The following is a 19,340-nucleotide window of genomic DNA, read 5'->3' on the forward strand; positions in this document are numbered from 1 at the left end:
ATACATAAAAAAATAAATGTATCCAAAAAAAAGTAAATCAAGTCTTTTTAATAGCGACAAACTCTTCTCTGATCAAAACTCGCAGTTGTATTTGCTCTTAAATAAATTAAATCAAAGGAAAACATCGGAAGAGCATTTTACTGAGATCTCTTGTTGTTATTATTAATGTTTGAAAGATTACTTTTATTTTAAACATATTTTGTTTGGTTTAATGCATTCTTTATTTTGTGTTGCTGTTTTAGTTTAAATTCATCGAGAACGGTATGTTTATTTCTGCAAGATAGATATGTAGAATGGATGCGGAGCACTCTGAAATATATAATGCATTGGGCAAGTGGTCTTCTTGCATGTAAATATTTGAGTTAGTATACTCAATGCCTGTTGCACCTCTGAAGCTTCTTGTTTATCAAAATTTGTACTACAAACATCTTAAATAAATTCAGAGAATAGTTACTGAAATTTTTTCAGCTTTTGGTTTAAATAAGGGACAATCAATACATCGTGTCGTTACAATTACATCAATCTTATTTTAATATTAACCTTTCCACCCATAAAAATAATACTATCACTGGGTGTGTTATCATACATCTGATACATCAATTTACTTTTAATGACCTCGTATGCCACAGTATTTATTAATTATTTATCTAGTTATTGCAAACCTATGCACATATATTTATATACATGTCCAGGGAATCGAAATAAATTAGTAAAGTGTTAATTTAATATTTCTCAGCTTATTCTAAGATGGAGATTTTTCGTGAATTTTTTTTGAGATTTACATCGATACTGACGTACAACTAAAAAAACTAGAACTTTTTAACCCTCTCAGTACCAGCGTCATTCCTAAGGTACACGAAGAACAATAATAATAACTCGTTTTTTTCCTAACTAGTCTGCCCCATTTTTTTAATGCATCTTGCCAAAAATATTTTCTTTACAAAACTAAAAAAAAATATGTTGGTAGCCTACGCTTGTTCTGACGGTTGTGTTTTATAACGATTGTTTTATTAATTATTTTATAATTTAAAGAACCTTAATAGTATTTTTTTTTCATATTTATCCACATTTAGTAATATCTATTTTATATGAATTAAAAAAAATTGTATACTTTTAAATTTTTTTTCAGTAAAAAACAGTAATATATGCATTTTGTACTCAGTACCTTTATTTACACCCCCTGAGCCCAATGTAATTTGTGCACTACATGTTTTTTTGTAAACTATGCAAACTCAAAAAAAAATTGTGTGAATATTTGAAAAAAAAATAGAATATATAAATGCAACAAAAAATATTTTTTACTCTGGTACTGAGAGAGTTAGGTACAAAAAATCAATAACTTAAATACAAGAATTTTTGAAACATCATTACTGAAATATTCAGAGATATTTATTAATATGTATTCATGTCGCCATGTGTGCAACCATTTAATGACTTACCTTTGTTATTTCCATGACCTTATGCTAGCCATTCTATAATCTACCTTTAAACTTTCCGTGACCTGATACTAGCTATATGATGACCTCTTTTTGTACTTTACGTGACCTAATAATTGCCACGTCATGACCTATTTTTGAACTTTCTATGACCTTATACTAGTCATTAGATGACCTACTTTTGTACGTTCCGTGACCTGGTACTAGCCATATGATGACCTACCTTTGTACTTGCCGTGACCTGATAGTAGCTACATCGCTCTACTTCCAGTGGCAGTCGGCCCGCAGCGCTAGCCGTGCGGTGACCGGGCGGCTGGCATGGCAGATTGCTCGTACGCTCGCTGCCTGCAGGAGAGACGCAGCATTAAACGGGAGCTCCAACGTTGGACTAAAAACATGGTGTACGTTGTTGGTGAGTTTTATTTTACATAATAGACTTTCAAAGATAACAATAGGATAATGGTTTTTCTGGGTATTTTTTGACAAAGGTGTTAATTAAATTTCTGGACTGGTCCTGAAGACGCCTACTTAAAAATAAAAGGATTTGATGGTCAAAAAAAAAATTAAATCCAGAAGTTTCATGGAAACCCACTTCACATAAGGCTTTGACATACATGAAAGTTAAATAAAATATGAGTACATAAAAATTAAAATTTTAAAAATACAATATAAAGCAATAAAAGATAGAACAGTGTTTAAAAGAAGTGTTGGTATAAAAAAAGAAAATGAGGATATAATCAACATAAATTTAAAAAAATACAATATAAAGAAATAAAAGATAGGAACACTGTTTAGAAGTATGGTTGGTATAAAAATGAAAAGATGAGTGTATAAACAACATAAATTTAAAAAAATACAATTTAAGGAAATAAAACATAGAACTGTGTTTAGAATTATATTTGGTTTAAAAAATAATAATAAGTTGTAAAAGCTAGATATAAAAAAAAAAAAAAGATAAACAAATAAAATACAAACATATCAAACATATCAAATTCATAAAGGTTTATTGATTAACATGTATCTTGATTTAAAAGTATTATTTTTAGTAATAACGTTTAATAAATAATTAAAATATAAGTATTTTTAAAAATAAGAACAAAACAATAACAATTCGAGATTTGAGTCGGTCTAATTAATGAAAATTTTATACGTTGTTTTAGTACGTAGCTAACTTGAACTCAATTAGGTTTAATGGTCACCATATTATAAGATGCATATAAATTATATCAAAAAAGTTCAACATATACTATTAAGTTTAGTTAATTTTAAATTAGGTTGAACATATGAATTATACTTGCTTAAACAAATTAATACTTAAATGTACAGGAATCAAGAAACTAAATGATTTCAATAGTTGACTGTTCCCAACTATTACAACTTGCGAGTGCCTGGCCGGGTTACCCAATTCAATAAACTCTTCTTTGTAAATATATCTACACAAACTACAATTCACACTCACCAATAAAGAGAATTCATGCGTTTGCAAATTAAAACGCGAGTGATATAGATATTATATAATACAACACTGTTGATTTTTAAAAAGCAGTGTATAATTAATTATGTTTAAATTTAAATACCTAAAACCTACTTTTTTATTTATATTGTGTACCTTCAATTAACTTATATCAATTTTCTTAGTTAGTTGTTGTTTTAATTCTTCCAATTTTAAGATTCTGTAAATAAAACTGATGGAAAAAATGCAGTTTTGTTCTCTCTGTTGCCATATATGTTTATATAATATATTTAAAGATATATTTTATGCTGACATGTAAAAATGTTTTTTTTAAATATTTTTTAGATTTTATTCTTCTTAATTTATTTTTATTTTCTATTTTTTTGTAAAATACATGTTCGGCTTTAAATTTATATATTTTTAACATGTAAAAGCCTACTAAGTTTAAATAAATAAATTAGTCATTGTTAAAAATTAAAAGTAATATTTACAAATTTTAGATAAAACGAAGACATGGATTTTCATAACTGGAAGAGAATCAGTTTCTCTGGTAACATTTATTGATGAAATTGTATATTGAGTATAGTAATATAAATACTGTTTTTATTTTTTCTGCTTTAATTTGTAATTATCAGAAGTGACCAGTAACCGGGTTTCGCCGTGACCAGTCTAACGCAGGCGGTCATGACGGACTCCTGTAACCAAATACAGTAGATTTATTGTTAATTTATTTAAAACTTAAAGTATAAAACTATAGGCACCTTGGCGTGTTTATTGCTAAACTATTTTTTTTTGCTTACTAAATAATCAAAAAAAAAAAATTCTGCATGTAATTCATGTATGTATTCGTAAATACTATGTCAACTATGGTGATGGTTAAGATAAAAGTGTATTTTAGTATTTGCATGTTGGTGAGTGAGTGTCTTGACGAAGAGACGGGTACGTCTCGAAACCGGTAGACATAAAAAATTGGTAAGTGGTTAAATGCTTATATTCACTTACATTTATATATCATTTTATGTAACCATAGTAAATCATTTAAAAAATAACAATGTTGCTGGCGTTTCTTAAAAGCGTTTTTATGTTATGTCAGATTTAAACATTTTTTTTTTATTCAGCAACAAATAAGATCTTGTTTTTCTTACTTTTTGACTAATTCAATCGTTAGTTCAAAATTAACATTAATCTCAATCATGTAAGTCAATATTTGACAAAAACATTACTGGTTTAAACGGATATAACATCGCTCTATAAAATACGTATGTGGGTATATTTTATGTCAAATCGAACAAGCTGAAGTAGGTTCGGGTTTTAAAGTTAATCGAGTAACGGCGTGAAGGCGCGGGCGGGTTTCCCCACCCCTCAACCTTCTTCGAACCTACCCCATTCCGGGGGGTTATCCCTGGTGTATTTGCCTCCTCCTCCCTCGTATCCCCGTCTCTCTCACCACCTGTTGCCAAGCCAACGGACCCCGCCGGTGCACCAATTTCGCAGAAGAAAATCCTAAGTTCGGTCCGACTTCGGCGGCATTTTCCGGGCTTAAGAAAATGCGTCTCCAGCGCCCTCCTTTGTCTGAAATTTTAATTACTTACCACAAAGCCGTACAAGATCTGGAAAGAAAATTCAATTTCATTTTTTTCTAGCAACGTGGAACTTTTGACTTTGTCTCAAACGAAATTAATTGCCATGAGTTTTATGACATAAAATCAATATAACTATCAAAAATATATTACCTATCTTATGCATTAAGCAGTACATTGAAAGATAAAGGGCATATCTTTGAACCAACCTTTCTTTTCAATTGTTGATTGCGTTTTTGCGTATATATATATTTTTCTTGTTGTATTATTAATTTTGCACTTTTCGTATATGTTTCTGTTTTCTATAGCTTTTTAAGTAAAAAATTAACTTATATTTAAATACTTTATGACAAATTGAATGATTAGCAGTTTATCGGGACTTCCATGACTATTTTTAATTTTTTATATTACGTTCAACAATAAAATATTGCATTCTAAAATCACTTTTTTTACATTATCTGCCACCTTTCCATAAATTTAAACCCGGACCTCAAGAATGATAATTAAATGCATCAAACACTACACCATGAGGGTGGACTTATCTCAACTTGATTTATCTTTTTTAGATTTTAAGCTCTGGGTTAACCAAAAACGGTCGTCCATTATTCTGATTCGGTTTCACTTAAAAAAGTGTATTTGCAATACGCCCGGACACTGACGTTAATTAGGTTATTAAAAAAAAAACTGAATGGATAAATTCTACGTAACTTATATTTTTCGTTTCATTTCACTTTTTTTTTTGTTGCAATATTAATTTGTACTTTTAATATTTTTTTCTTAATTTATTTTATCATAAAATATTTTTAGCCCATACGGTGACTGGTAAGTTTATAAATAATCAAATCAAAGTAGAAAAAAAAGTTCATCAAATTTTTTTCTTATGTCAACAAAATAATTGTTAATTGGTTCTTATTGAAAACATTTTATTAACACACATTGAATTTTTTTTTAAATTAAATAGGTACGTCAAATTCGCTTATGTCATTTGAGGCTTTGTAATCATTGGGGATAACGATTAAAATTATTAATAAAACTGCAATAGATTGACATTAATTTTTCGCCTTCTTATGTGTTGTTAAAAAGATAACGTTCTAAAAACCAATTTAAAATTAATTTGCGCAAAAGCCACCATCTTTGTCTTAAAATAGAAAATAAAACAAAAAACTCAATTTTCCTTGCTTAAATCAGGAAAAATTGCTTTAGACCGTCTAGTCTTCTGGGGAGGTAAGTAGGCGTCAGGGGATGTTTTGGAAGGGGTGAAATTCGTAGGAAAGTGTGGGCAACATCCCCAACTTGTAGGAGTAGTAGTTTTCATCTGTAAAGTCAGTCATAACAATGGGGTTGTGTCTGTATCGGAGAAACTTGCATGTCGAAAAATTTCCTGCGTTATATTTTAATTTTCTTATAGATCCAAATTTGTTGCAACAGACAGGAAAAACATTTTTCTGAAAGGAATGTGAAAGTTTAGGTATTTTCAGGGTTTATGACCTGTTTTTTTTTTTTAAATATTTTATTGGTGTACACGGCACAAATGCCTTTTATAAACATAAACGTAAATAAATTTAAACATTCCAGTGTTTCATTACAAATGAAATTATGAAATAATTAAAAAACAATGTAGTTAAACATAGAACACAGTAGTTTTAAACATTGTACTTTATTATAATACATAATACTTAGATATTTTTTTTTTTTAAATAAACCAGTAAATTAAAAATGGCAAAAATCATAAATATTCTTAATGTCTTGGTATCGTTGCAATGTATATTAAATCTCCTAAGTATACTAAAAACTGCCTCGTGCTTAGAACTCGGGGGTTCAAAACAATTTTTGATTCAAAATGAAGACTACAAATTAAATAATTTACCTTTTTGAAAAATAAGGCAAAAGTCTAGTTTTACATTTATTCGTATTTTCTAGGTTTACAAATTAATATAAATATTAAAACAGCAGTCAGAATCCTTAACTGTTTCTTCAATAGCAAGTTTATACTTGATTTGGCTAGTGTGGAATATATCAATGCAACTGATATTGTTTCCTAGACTATGCAATCTTGGGATAGGTTAATTAATCAGGTATTAGTTAATTAATAAGTCATTTAAAAGTTGTTGGCTGGTTTAAGTGGCCACTTTACACACTGTGTAATATTCATCAATTTGAGTATTTTTACATCCATATTTCCTCAACTCTTCCATCTGTTGACTTTTGCGAAATAAATGAGCTGAAAACTTTATCATCTGGGTGAGATTCATCTGGAAGAACCTACCTACCTACTAGAATTACCTACTAGAAAACGCCTGAAAACAGTTTCCCAATTTTTTAAATATTTTTACACACTCAAAACATTGTTTACTTAACCAGCTGGTATAAGAAAAAGTGTAAAAATGTACGTACTACAGATATACTGTAGAAATATCTTTTATAAGCTTCTATAAAAGATATTTCGATTGTATAAAACATGTGTAAATTTCTTGAGTATGTTCTTTCATGACATTAGTCGTAAGGAGTCAAAGAGGTTGAAGCAAACCGCGGATTGAATATTCTTACAGGATAGTGAAAATAAAATATTCAAAAAATATTTTTAATAAACAAAAAAATGTAAATATGATAAAATGTAAAAATAAATAAAAATAAAAAAATAATGGGAAAAAATCACGCTTGAAGAAACATCTTCCTTAACTTCCTTAATCTCTCCTAATTCCCTTTTTCCATGAAACACAAGTATCCACATTAATTCATTAATTTATGTTTAAATATTTCCATTATTTCTACTTTTATGTATTTTTCCTTTTTTTAACACGCTTTGAAACTTAAATTTGACTATGATAGATAAATAGGATGTTGATAAATATTTTTTAATTGAATATTCGTTGCAAAAAAAAATTCATTCATAATATTTGACGCACTTTAAATGTTATAGGTTCTCGCCAGATGGCACTTTATAGCATAAAGACTAAAGCTACTGTCAAGCTTACTAACAAAAGTGCATCGGTACGTCACGACACCTCTTTCCATCTCTCTCTTTCTTTTGAGGAGAAAAGAGAATCATTTTTCTTCGTCTAGCCGAACTGTATCTATGTGTGTATCGGGTATCCTTGCATGTGCGTAATTTCATCCCCGTGTTGAATATACGTAGAGAGAGAAAACGCACACAGACAAAGGTTGTTTGAATATATTTGTGACTAGGTCAGAGTTGGACTAAAGCTGCTTTGAGGGATCGTACGAAACCCTTAGCGTAAAAATCATATAAACATTTAGTCGAATTTAATGTAGGTTTTGATCAACGCTTATTAAAATAAAAATAAAGCCCCCTTTACCAAAGACATCCATCAGTGCTTTATCACAAAATAAAAATATATAAAAAATGAAATCAGCAATTATGAAATATAGAAAGGGGATGCGTGAATGAATAAATAAAAAAAAACTTAACTTAAAGCTTTAAAAAAATTAACTTCCCTTGCTTAGAATTTTAACATATTCCTTTGGTTAAGTTTTTATTTTACCTGTATTTACAGATATATATTTTTGAACCGAATCGTTAGAAATAAAGTGAAAATAGGTCTTCAACTTAATATTATTATAATTTGCATGCCCTTAAATGATTCATTCCCAAAACTCCTTTATAAAAAAAACAGTTTTGCTTAAAAATATTATTGATACCAAAAATGTATTAATTGATTTTTATTTTGCTCACAGTTTTGTTTTTTCTTTTAACTGTACATTTATACTTATTATTAACTTTTGTAAGCAATAGTCACCATAATCCTCGAAAATTATTTTTCTCTTTTAGTTTTTTTTTCAGAAGAAAAAATATATTTTTTTAAAATTATTTTTTATTTTTGTTGTATTTTTTATTTGTTTTTTGTCCAACTGTAAGAAATTGCTAGTGGCTATAAGTCCAATATTTAACCATGTTTACCTTTGTTTTCTATTTTATTTATCACCTTGTATATCATGGTTAGTAAAGATTAATTAATATTCTTTTATTTTCTTTATCTTATGTTTTCGTCATAAGGTATAATTTTTTTTTATTATTTCTAATATCTTGTCAAATTATTATATATTGTATAAGTCATTTCCGCTCAACACAAGTTTTTACCCAAACGGCTGAAATGCAACTCAACCTGTATATATTTTTTTTGTATGGGAAAAAAATAATAAGTTTAAAAAAAAACACCTCTAGATAATTTTGTTAAACTTGCAACATTGCAAACATAAAATTATGTTTTTTATTGAAAAATCAAATTTTAAACCAGTTTTTTTCTCTTCGAAAAATGCTCAATTCAAGAACATGACCTATCATCTCGAAAAATTGACTGAAAAGTTAAAATAATATTTTCAAGAAAAATTCCCTGAATTGTGGATTTTGTCTTAAATATTCATCTGTTCCAAGCTGTTATTTAATAAGCGTAAGATTAAGTGAATGTAATAAATATGTATTCAGAATCTTTAAAACCTTTGAATTTGCCTTTTTATTATTATAATTTACTTAAAATTATATCATATTGTATTCAGATTTTATACATTGGCGGTATTATGGCAGACTGTGCTTATAATGCATGTTTTTCAACGTGATATAAATAACATATTTAATTAAAAACAATAAAGGACTAAACCATCGACCGGTCTGTATCAATCGGTTACCATCGGTCATATATCTAAATCATAGCTAAGATTTTTTTAAATAAGGTGAAGTAAATGTAATCCAACCAGTACATTGTATAGCAACAAATATTTTTGTTAAAATTAAAAAAACTTTTTGTGTTTCAAAAGTAAAATTTTTAAGCAACACTGTCAATTTTTAAATTTCAGGTAAGCAGTTGATATCACTTATGTGTATTTTTCTGTTAACTTGATATATTGGCTATTTAAAAACATCTTTTTATTCAAGAATAATATAACCTGAAAAACGTGACTGTCAATTTAATTACCTTACTGTGTGTCCCGTACCTTGGGCCATTTCAGAGTACCGCATCTTGGACCATGACCAAGGATGGATGTATTTGGATCATGTAGAGCAAATGGACAGCGAAAGAACGTCTAAAAATATTTACAATGTGAATGTTGATGGATGCAGAAATGGAAAAAGACTAAGATAGACATGGCATGACCAAATCTAACAAACACTTAAAGTTGGACATGTTAAAAGTTGGAATAATTGGCGCGCGTGCATGAGAAGATGTATGAATGAAAAGAAAATTAGATATGTATGCAAAAATTAAGTGATGTGGCGTTGTATCTTCTCTGCCTACCTTTATGGAGAAAAAGCGTTATGGTTTCTATGTTGTTGTATTTATTTTTTATTTTATTATCTCTATTTGCATGCCATCCATTAATAAATTATCAATTTGTTATTCTTTCAATGTTTTATCTTTCACTTTGTGCAATGCATTAAATTTTAAACTATGAAAATATAAAACATTATAAAAAAACGTAATAATGTCGTTTTACTGAACGATAACTTTACATGACCAAGGTACGATACCATATGAACCAAGGTATGAAATCGTTCCGTACCTTTGGTCAAAAGAAGAGGTTTTGTAAATTGTCATTCCTATGTAAACTATCAATAATAAACATTTAATATATATTTTCATAATTTGACCATAAATAATTGATCTAATTAGTTCGATAAAAAAATCGTGTTTTGACAATTAACCAACTTATAAGACTGATAAAAAACGGCCCGGCCTTTTCCTCTATTAAAAAGTGTCATTGTTCTTTTTATTAAATAAAAAGGACACAAAACAATATATTTATTACTCTACAGAAACAAACAGTTGAAAATGATATAATAACATAAAAAATATACGATTTAAAGACAGACCAGCGAAGTTTCTAACTAAAAATCATACATATTAAATTGTGGTACAAAAAAATAGTGTGTTTATGTGTATTTGTATGAGAATAAGTGTATAGGTGTGTTTGTGTGTATGTGGGAGTTAGTGTTCAGGTGTGTGTAAATATGCGCATCATTAAATAGCAAGTGGGATCGTATCGCAGCCAGAAAGAATCAGTCTCATTTTTTTAAAAATAAATTAAAGGGCGTGTTAAATATATCAATAGATGAAAATAAAACATTATGGTTAGAGTAAGAACGATAGAAGAAAGAGTGTTGTGCATAATTAGTGCTACAGACTGGCAGATAGAATAAATAATACTTATTTCTTGTCACGCGAAAGGGGACATTAAAATTTATTTTGGAGAGATTTTAAAAGAGTTTACTTTATTATTTGATAATTTACGTAAATAGCAAATATAATAATACATAAACTTTGGATTTGATTGTTTTAACTGTATTTAAAATAACAAAAATACACATTTAGTTTTTAAAAATGATACCCGTAAAATATTTTCTAGGATTAGGATTTACGGGGCGCATTTTGTCGAGCCGGTATCGGACACTTTTTCCAACAAATCCGGCGTAATTTCAGAAATAATGAGCGTTGTATTAGTTGAGAATGCTTCAAAAACTTTTGTCTTGTTTCTATAGACCGTAGCTTGATAAATTAATAACCTCATAGTGTGAAATCCAAGGATCACTGAGGTTAATTAAGTGGACAATTTTTGGAAATAATGTTGTCCCCAAGCTTGTCAGGCTGTCAATTCATTGTAACCGATGAGCTTTTTACGTTTGTCAAACTGAACGTTGATATTAATATTAAATGTCCACGGTTTTAAAGCTTCGTTTTAATGTAAGACGTTCCAATATAAAAATCATTCGTTTGACAAGAATCAGTATTACCAATTGAAAGCTCTATCGCGACAGAAAAACAACCGTTACATAAAAAAACCGAATATTACTTAGAAATACTTCTTTGGGTGACATTTATGATGAAATAAGGGAAACTAATCACGAAATTTTATCTCGTTAGTTAATAAATAAGCTTCGATTTCTATTTCAGTTAAGTTTGATAAATTTCGCCATCTGTAAATCAGTACTTTTTATAATGACGATAATTTTCCATGATCTTTGATGATTTTGATTGCTATTTCGGTTTATTGCGAACAAATGCGTATGATATTATGACTTTAATATATCATATATTTAATTGTGATTTGTTTTCATAGTTATTCGTTTCAATTCATCACGGGGCTTTTATTTAATCCTAAGGAGTTGGTATTTGTGACTTCATAAAGTAAAATATGTATGGATGGCAAACGCACCATCAAGACCGTTAAGTAGATACAATCATTTATGCATGATTTTAAAATCATTTATAATTTTTTTATAGAAATTAGTTTTTAATATGAATCTTTGATCAAAAAAAAATATTTGAATATTTAAACTTCTTTCATTGATCCTTATGAAAATACGTATGACTTGAAGGCCTAGTGCTTATAATGTGTATTGTTTAATTGAAAAATCGTACGTAAAATAACTAATGGTTGTTTTTTTATAATAATTCAAATAAATCATCACAAGTCTTCGTTAAGATAATAATTCTAATCAGTTTAGGATTAATCATGCTTTGTATTTATTTGTGTGAGTAATTGAATGATACATTATTCCTAATGACGTTATTTGCTATACACAGGTCAGGTACAGTCAAATTTGTATTTTTCACATGTTTTTTTTTATGTGTCATATAAAAAAACTCATATTTGTTAACACAATTGTTTTTACTCTAAAAAAACCCTCTGAATTTTAAACAATACCATTAACGTAATTTTAGTAAAATAGAGTCTGATGCTTTTCGAAAAAAAGTATAACGTGAAAAACTATAAAGCATAGTATTGTCCCATATGTGTGAAAGTAAAACCGTTCAACAACCTCACGTGATGTTCCGAGTGTGATTTCCAGCAAAATAAAGTTTAATCCTTTATTTTGTAACTAGCATCAGCATCAGAAGACTTTAAGCGTTAAAAATAATTCAACTTCATGTGACTGGTGTAGATACTATTCTGAATTATTATTTTTTAAATATCTATTATAAATTTTCTAGTATACATCTTATTTATTTATTTTTTTTAATCTGTCGTGTTTTCTCAATATTAATTTACTTTATGCGTTTAAAATGCATTTTTTATTATTTTAAGCTCATCATGGTAAAATTCCGAAGAAAATTATGTAAACGATGTGCGAATAATAAATTCAAATTTAAATGTGTATGTAAATTAATTCACTCTTTCAGAAAGTTTTTTTTCTCTTCGACAATTAAACAAGGATAGCAAAAAGTTTATTTTTTTACGTTAGAATCCTATTTTTGTAATGTACTGAAAAACGCCATTTAAAATTTGTTTGAATATGCGCACTTTGCGTGCAAAGGTTTAGTAAATTTTCTCAGTAGAATAGTAATTATAATTACATCGCCTATCAAACAAGCACAATGTCAAAGACGCCTACTTCGCTTCATGTTCTATGGACAAGCAATCCGCTAGTCGAGCCAATACAAAAAATCTGCACCACACACACGTCGAAACATTATTTCTTTACTCGGAAACCCACACAACTTCGCAATTTTTCACAAACCCATACAGAAGAAAATTATTTGACGTTGTGACGCGCCGGCGCACCTAACGCACACAGCGACATTGCCAAATACACAGACTTGCGCGAGATGCAGCCATCTCGCTCAGGCGCGGACGCAGCGCGGTAGAAATGCACCGAGCAGTCGGTACGTACTGGTTTGGCTGTGTTCATTCCCTGTACGGACGCCTCGCAATGACACACACAAGCGCGGGGTTCTAGTACGTGTGTCTAGTATGCACTCCGTCCGGTAGATTGCAGTACAGTTTATGCACATTCGACTGACGGTCGCTTTTGTATTGAGTAGTTATTAGGCCCTAGAAGTATGCAGAATGCAATGTTATGATTGTCGCAATAATTGCAACGCGGTATTCGTTCACCCGTAGTGACGCTCGGGGGGTAGTCGCGTGGGTTGAAGACGAAATTCGGGTCTCGACTTGACATGATTTTAGGAAAATCTTGAAAGATGCCGCGCCGTCTTCGGAAGTGCTAACATTTTCCGGAAAAAACCCATCTCAAATCTTGTGTTTCTAATATTGCATTTCCTATCTGTGCTGTTAAATGATTTGTGGCTTTGTTCTACTTTTGTGACGTGATAGCCACTAGCTTCAACCTTGCCCTAATTTAGAACAGTGTTGAATTAGCTTAATTAATTGAGTATTATTTTATCCTTTATCGGTTTTCATTAAATTTCGTGTGAATGTGTGAGTGAATTTATTTTCACAAATGTGATTTATGGATGTGGATGTTAAATCGTTCCTATTTTAAACAGGTTTTTAAAAATTATTTAATGATTCATTCCATTTATAGCTTGCAGTAATTAATTTCAATTAATTCATTTGTAAATTTTTATAATAAAGTTTTATTTTTCCGAAGAATTCAGTAATCTGAATCATTACGTTCAACTCTTCTTAAAGATAATCTTAAGTGTTTTTAACAAAGATGCAGACAATTAGAAGCTATCACTTTTATTATTTCTCTTTACTAAATTATCTCTCGCGCAGTAAGATTACTACGAGGAAAACATTATCCTTATCAACTTGTTTAGACGGCACAACAAAAGAGTTTGTTTGTTTATACAGTTTTTAAATTTCAGACACACATATTTTCCATAGTTTACAAATCAAATAAACATATCTCGGCGATTAACTAATGTAAAATCAGTCCTTCGAACACAAAATTGAATCATAAGCATAGACGGCCGGCGGGCAGTTAAGACTTCAAAACCGTTAACAAATAATCGATTTGACGCCGATAAAAAATAGTGATTATAATAGTTGTTTAACCTAAAAACATACCAAAAGATGAAAACTCTGTGCATAATTAAAAAAAGACCAAAATACCTAGTTGAATGTCGCGCTGCAAGCATATAACCGACTAAAAATATTTTTCGAGTTCGTAAATGCGTTTTGGACATTTGTGAACGCTCGAAAATTGCACCCACTACAAAGAGTGATTATTGGGTAAAAACGGATCACAAGACCATGTCCTATCCCAACAAGAACAGAGACGATAGAGAGTAACCTGTTTGCGTTCAGCGCGCGATGTAAAGGGAATGAATGAGACATATCGATCAAAATATATACGATACCAAACTAATTAGTTGAAACGATGTCCAAATTGGCGGGAAAAGGGCGTTTGAAAAACAAGCGCTTCAAAAGCTCTCCTACAGATGTCAGTAGCGACTCGCAATGAAAATTGGCAACGCTGCGGTGGAAACTTACTAGGGGCATACCTTCCAGTGCGAGGCAAACTGCACAAATCCTTTTATTTTATTGTCAAGTACCGGTACCTACCCGACGCAAGTAGAGCACAAAGTTTGGGGAGAAATTTGGAGGGAGTTCTGTTCCTTTTTCAAAGACGGACCTATTCGGCGGGGAACCAGCGAGGGGGCTTTCCTGTAAGTACTTTTAACTTTTATGCAAATTAAAAACTGCATCACAGATGTGTCTGGGTGCGTTCTGAATGCATTTTTGCATTTTTATTTTAAGCTACAATTCACATTTTGGTATAACCGTCGCACGCAGAGAGCACTCAAATTATTTTAAGTGCGTAAGCGACTCTATACTTAACTTGTAATATGTATTTTATTTTACATACATTTGCGCATCATATTTTTAAAGGAGTTTTTCTTTATTAAATACTGAACTAAATTAAATTAGTGATACCACCTTAAACGCATATTTGAATTCTACTTCACGTTATTTTCATTTAAATGTGACTTTATAATTTAACATTTCTTGGTATAATGTATACATTAATAAAATTATCCGTATTAAAACATACTTATGCATTATTAATTTAAAAATATATATTTTATCAATTTTCGAAAGATAAAACTACTTTTTTATTCAATGCATTTTTATGAAAATATGTTTTAAAATACATATTTAAAACTGTGGTTAAAAGTGAGATTTAAAATTAACAATATTTTTAGCCTATTCATTTTTTTGTAGACAAGAACCGGATTTAACCCCATTGAAGTTTATTATATTAATATATTACAACAGGAATGAAAATTATTTTACAGAAGTCTAGGCATTTACAGGGCTTATGAACAGTCATTGACTGGTTTAAGAAGCCACTTTACACACTGTGAAACATTCATCATTCTCCCTATGTTTGAACGTCTATATTTCATCCATTTTTATATATTCCCTTTTACAATATGTTCTTCATTAAAGATTCGATTTCCGGTAAGCTTTAAATGGTTGATAGTCTAGTTGAAGTGTTTTGGACTCCAAATCTGGAGGTCCGAGGCTCGAACCCTGCTCTACAAAAACTCTTTTCTCATTTCTTATACGGTATTTGAAACTAAAAAATGATGGTTCCTAAATTGAGATATTTTGGTTAATTATAGGAACCAGATTTTTAATTATAATAATACATACTGTTTTAAACTACTTTTAATCTTAATATATTACAATAAAGATGAAATAATAGAAATCTTGGCATTTACAGGGCTTATGACCCGTCATTGACTGATCCACATTACTCACTGTATGACATTCAGCTACTCTCATTTATATGAATTATTTTAACTACTTAGCAACGCCAGTATAAAACTTTTGAATTTTCATGGTTCTTTTCATACCATATCAACAGTATTTTAAGTATATCCAAATGTTTGAAGACAGTACTAGATTTCATTCTTATGCCGCAAAATAGTATGATATTTATTGCAAGAGAGAAGGAAAACATTTTCGAATTATAAATATGAAAGTTAAGGCATTTACATGGCTTATGACCTGCTGAATTTTGTCTAATTATTAAGTTTTATCTACCTATGTATATGTATAGTGTCTACTAAACAGAATTGAAAAGTTTATTTAGTAGGTTTTTTTTCTGATATTGCCTATCTTAATTTATGTGAGATTTTGTTAGTTTAATTTTGATTATTAGTATAAACATTTTTATGTTATTCTTGCACATATATATTTATGTCTTTTATTTGTGTCCATATTGTTATTCCTTTCTGTTTGTGTTGTTTTTGTGATAGTCATAATTTGTAAATCGATTTAACTTGTTGTTGGCCGATATTATCATGTTTTTGTAGAAGACTCTAATTATAGGAAAAAAAGACCCGTCATCGGCTAGATTAAGTGAACACTTTACACGCCGTGTTACATTCTGTTTATGCTTAAACAGTCCTGTTAATGCAAAAACTTCCGTATTCTTCTCAAAAATGTTTTCCCTCTCTGTTGCAATAAATGTTGATCTTAATAACTTGCTAGGTAATGAAATCCAACCTTGTCTACAAACATTTTGACAAATTCTAAACTTTGATTATAATTTCATCATTTTCCCATTGATTAATAGTTTTGATTTAAGGTAATTTATAAACAAATACGTTTATTTCTATTTTTATATATCTTTAGCTTTTTCATCTTTCTTTTCTATTGAATATGTTCTGTTACTTGAATTATAAAAATAAAACTTTTATTTTATTGGTTGGTTGGAAGAAATTGCCATTTGGCAATAATCCTGCCAATGTACAAATAACTTTATGTACAAAAAGTTAAACAAATAAATAAATAATGATGCCTGTATCATTAGTCTAATTCTCTTATGAGAACGTAAAAATAATCATTTGTTTAAACACAGGAATTTGATTTTTTAGAATGAGAAAATTCTTTGTCGTTTGCAAACGCACTAATTAACTAACTATCTTAAAGGGAAAACATAATTCAATTCATTTGTATCGTAATCACTTTGTCTTTACTAATTAATTAATTTTCTTGGCTTACCAGTTTCACGTTGACAAACCCATTGAAGACTTTTGTAGCATTATAAGATAATATTTCACTCAAAATTAACTGTGAATGCGCACTTTGACCATGTTCTTGAAAAAATATCTTTAAAAATATTCTTCCTCAGTAGATTGAAGAATAAATTATATAGAAATACTCTTGAACTCATTTATATTAAACCGTTTAGATTACTGTTCAACGGTTTTATTTTTAGCAAATGACAAAAATTTTAATAAATTAAAGGAACTTCAAATTAGAGCTTTGAGAATAGTGCTTAAGAATGGTAGATATAATAAAATAGAAAAAATGCCAGACGAACTGAATTGGATACCAATAAAAAATAGACTGGTATTTGATTTGCTAGTTTTAATTTTTTTTTATTTTTGACGATTGAATTTCTAAATTCTTCATCAATAAGATGGTGTTTAAAAAATAAATTGCATAAATATATTACTAGAAATAAATAAACAATTACTTCCTGGCCAGTTGTGGTGCAAAAAAAATGCATGCAAGTTATTTTTAATGTTCGATTCCCGACATGGTTTTTAATTTTTATTTAAAATGTTATTACATTTTTTAGTTTTTTTTTACAATATACATATAAAATAAAGCAAATTATTAAGAAAATAATAATAAAATAGCAATGAATTACATATAAACTGTTAGAAAAGTAAACAAAAATCCCTCAAAGGCATGGCCTGTTCGTGGGTATACAATAAATGTTTATGAATTTTTTGCTCCTATAATAAATAGACAAGTAGACACTTTTGTATTATACAAAAAAAAGAGAAAAAAAAAATATTCTGTAAAATATTGGAAGGTACTTTTTCATTTTTCAGTAATTAAAAAAGGAAATAAAAATACAAAAAAACATTAAAATACATCAAAATATTCCTTATTATTAAAGGGCAACAAAATATATCATAGGAAAAAGAGTTAATATTTTTAGTTTGAATCCAGAATAGTGCGCGTTTTTCAAAAGAAGGAAAATTTTGACAGCTTGGAATTTTAGAAATATTATCAGTCAAAAAAGATTTAAAAGTTTTTGGGCCTATAAAATATGCATGTCTCTGTGCTAGCCTTGACATAAAATATTTATTTAAAAGGGTGTTTTTACTCTAGAATATTTCATAGTCTCTGGACTGGTACTTGAAGCGTAAGACTGATAATCTTACCTTCGTGGAACAAAAATGATCAAGATTCGCTGCAATTGGTGTACCAATACAGTGCTTTATGCACCATTTGGCGTTGAAAGAGAATAATGATGATATTAAATGTATGAAGAATGAATCAAGTTTGAATGAATTTTACAAAAAATGTTATGTTTACCGTAAAATTTTGTTTATATACGTTGTTATTATTATTTTAATGGATAACATATAAAGCGCTATTTTCGTAATGTTATACCTCAAGGGCACTTTACAAAGGTATTCTATCGATAAATACATTTGATTCGAGCTTTTAAATTTGTATTTATTTTGCTATCACATGCTACGGTTTTATTCGAATGATTTAAAGAAAAAGTGGGTTTTAAGGTTTTAAGTATTAAAGATATGTTATTAAAGTAATTGTTATATTTATTAACTTACTTGATTGGTTTCGCTTGTCAAAATTCGGTTTTGGCTGAAACTCTTTTTATGGTTGGTCACTATAAAATTTTTGAATATATTATGATAAAAATCATATTGCTTACAGCAGGTACTCAAATAAAATTGATTGAATCCGTTCATGATGTCTGCGGGGATCATGAATGGTTTGTTTCACAACCTGTTGTAAGATGTGGATCTTTTCCACGCTGGAATTACCAGGTTTAGAATCTCCCTCTCTAACTATGTATCGTAATGTGTATTTTTCGACTATTTTAACTGCCTAAATGTTATACCTTAAATTACATACGGTGCATCTACTAATACGTACTTTGTTATCGGCAGTTGTGTTATATTGTACATTTTAATAAATAAATAAATGTATTCACTTCACCCTGTTACGTCTTTAAAATATTTATGTGTGTTATAATAACATTGTTAAACCATACATTTCCAGCAACGAGAAATACAGATTGGCTCAATTCAATTATCAATTAAGTGCTCTATGCCCTACTGGATACTAATGATAAATCATGATACTCTTAGTTCCAATCAATGGTGCCGA

The 19,340-nt window shown here is 29.2% G+C and overlaps 1 protein-coding gene across 8 annotated transcripts in view; it reads left to right on the forward strand.

Moving 5' to 3' along the window:
• Window positions 1-1,674: 1,674 nt before the first annotated feature.
• Window positions 1,675-19,340, forward strand: part of Eip93F (Ecdysone-induced protein 93F) — a 130,260-nt gene continuing 112,594 nt past the window's right edge. For 2 of the 8 annotated variants that reach the window (XM_088231192.1, XM_088231232.1), the window contains exons 1-2: window positions 13,199-13,262; window positions 14,036-14,839. Coding sequence is in view for 2 of the 8 variants with exons in the window: in XM_088231185.1 (XP_088087311.1) it covers window positions 1,755-1,848 (94 nt within the window). In the remaining 6 variants the exon portion in view is untranslated. Of the gene's footprint in view, window positions 1,849-13,093; window positions 13,161-13,198; window positions 14,840-19,340 lie in introns of those variants that run through there. The other 6 variants (XM_088231223.1, XM_088231206.1, XM_088231213.1 and 3 more) reach the window with 6 other exon arrangements.

This window comes from Micrasema longulum, unplaced genomic scaffold, assembly GCF_059751315.1.
Source record: "Micrasema longulum isolate JH-2025_06_02 unplaced genomic scaffold, ASM5975131v1 h1tg000068l, whole genome shotgun sequence".
NCBI lineage: Eukaryota > Metazoa > Arthropoda > Insecta > Trichoptera > Brachycentridae > Micrasema > Micrasema longulum.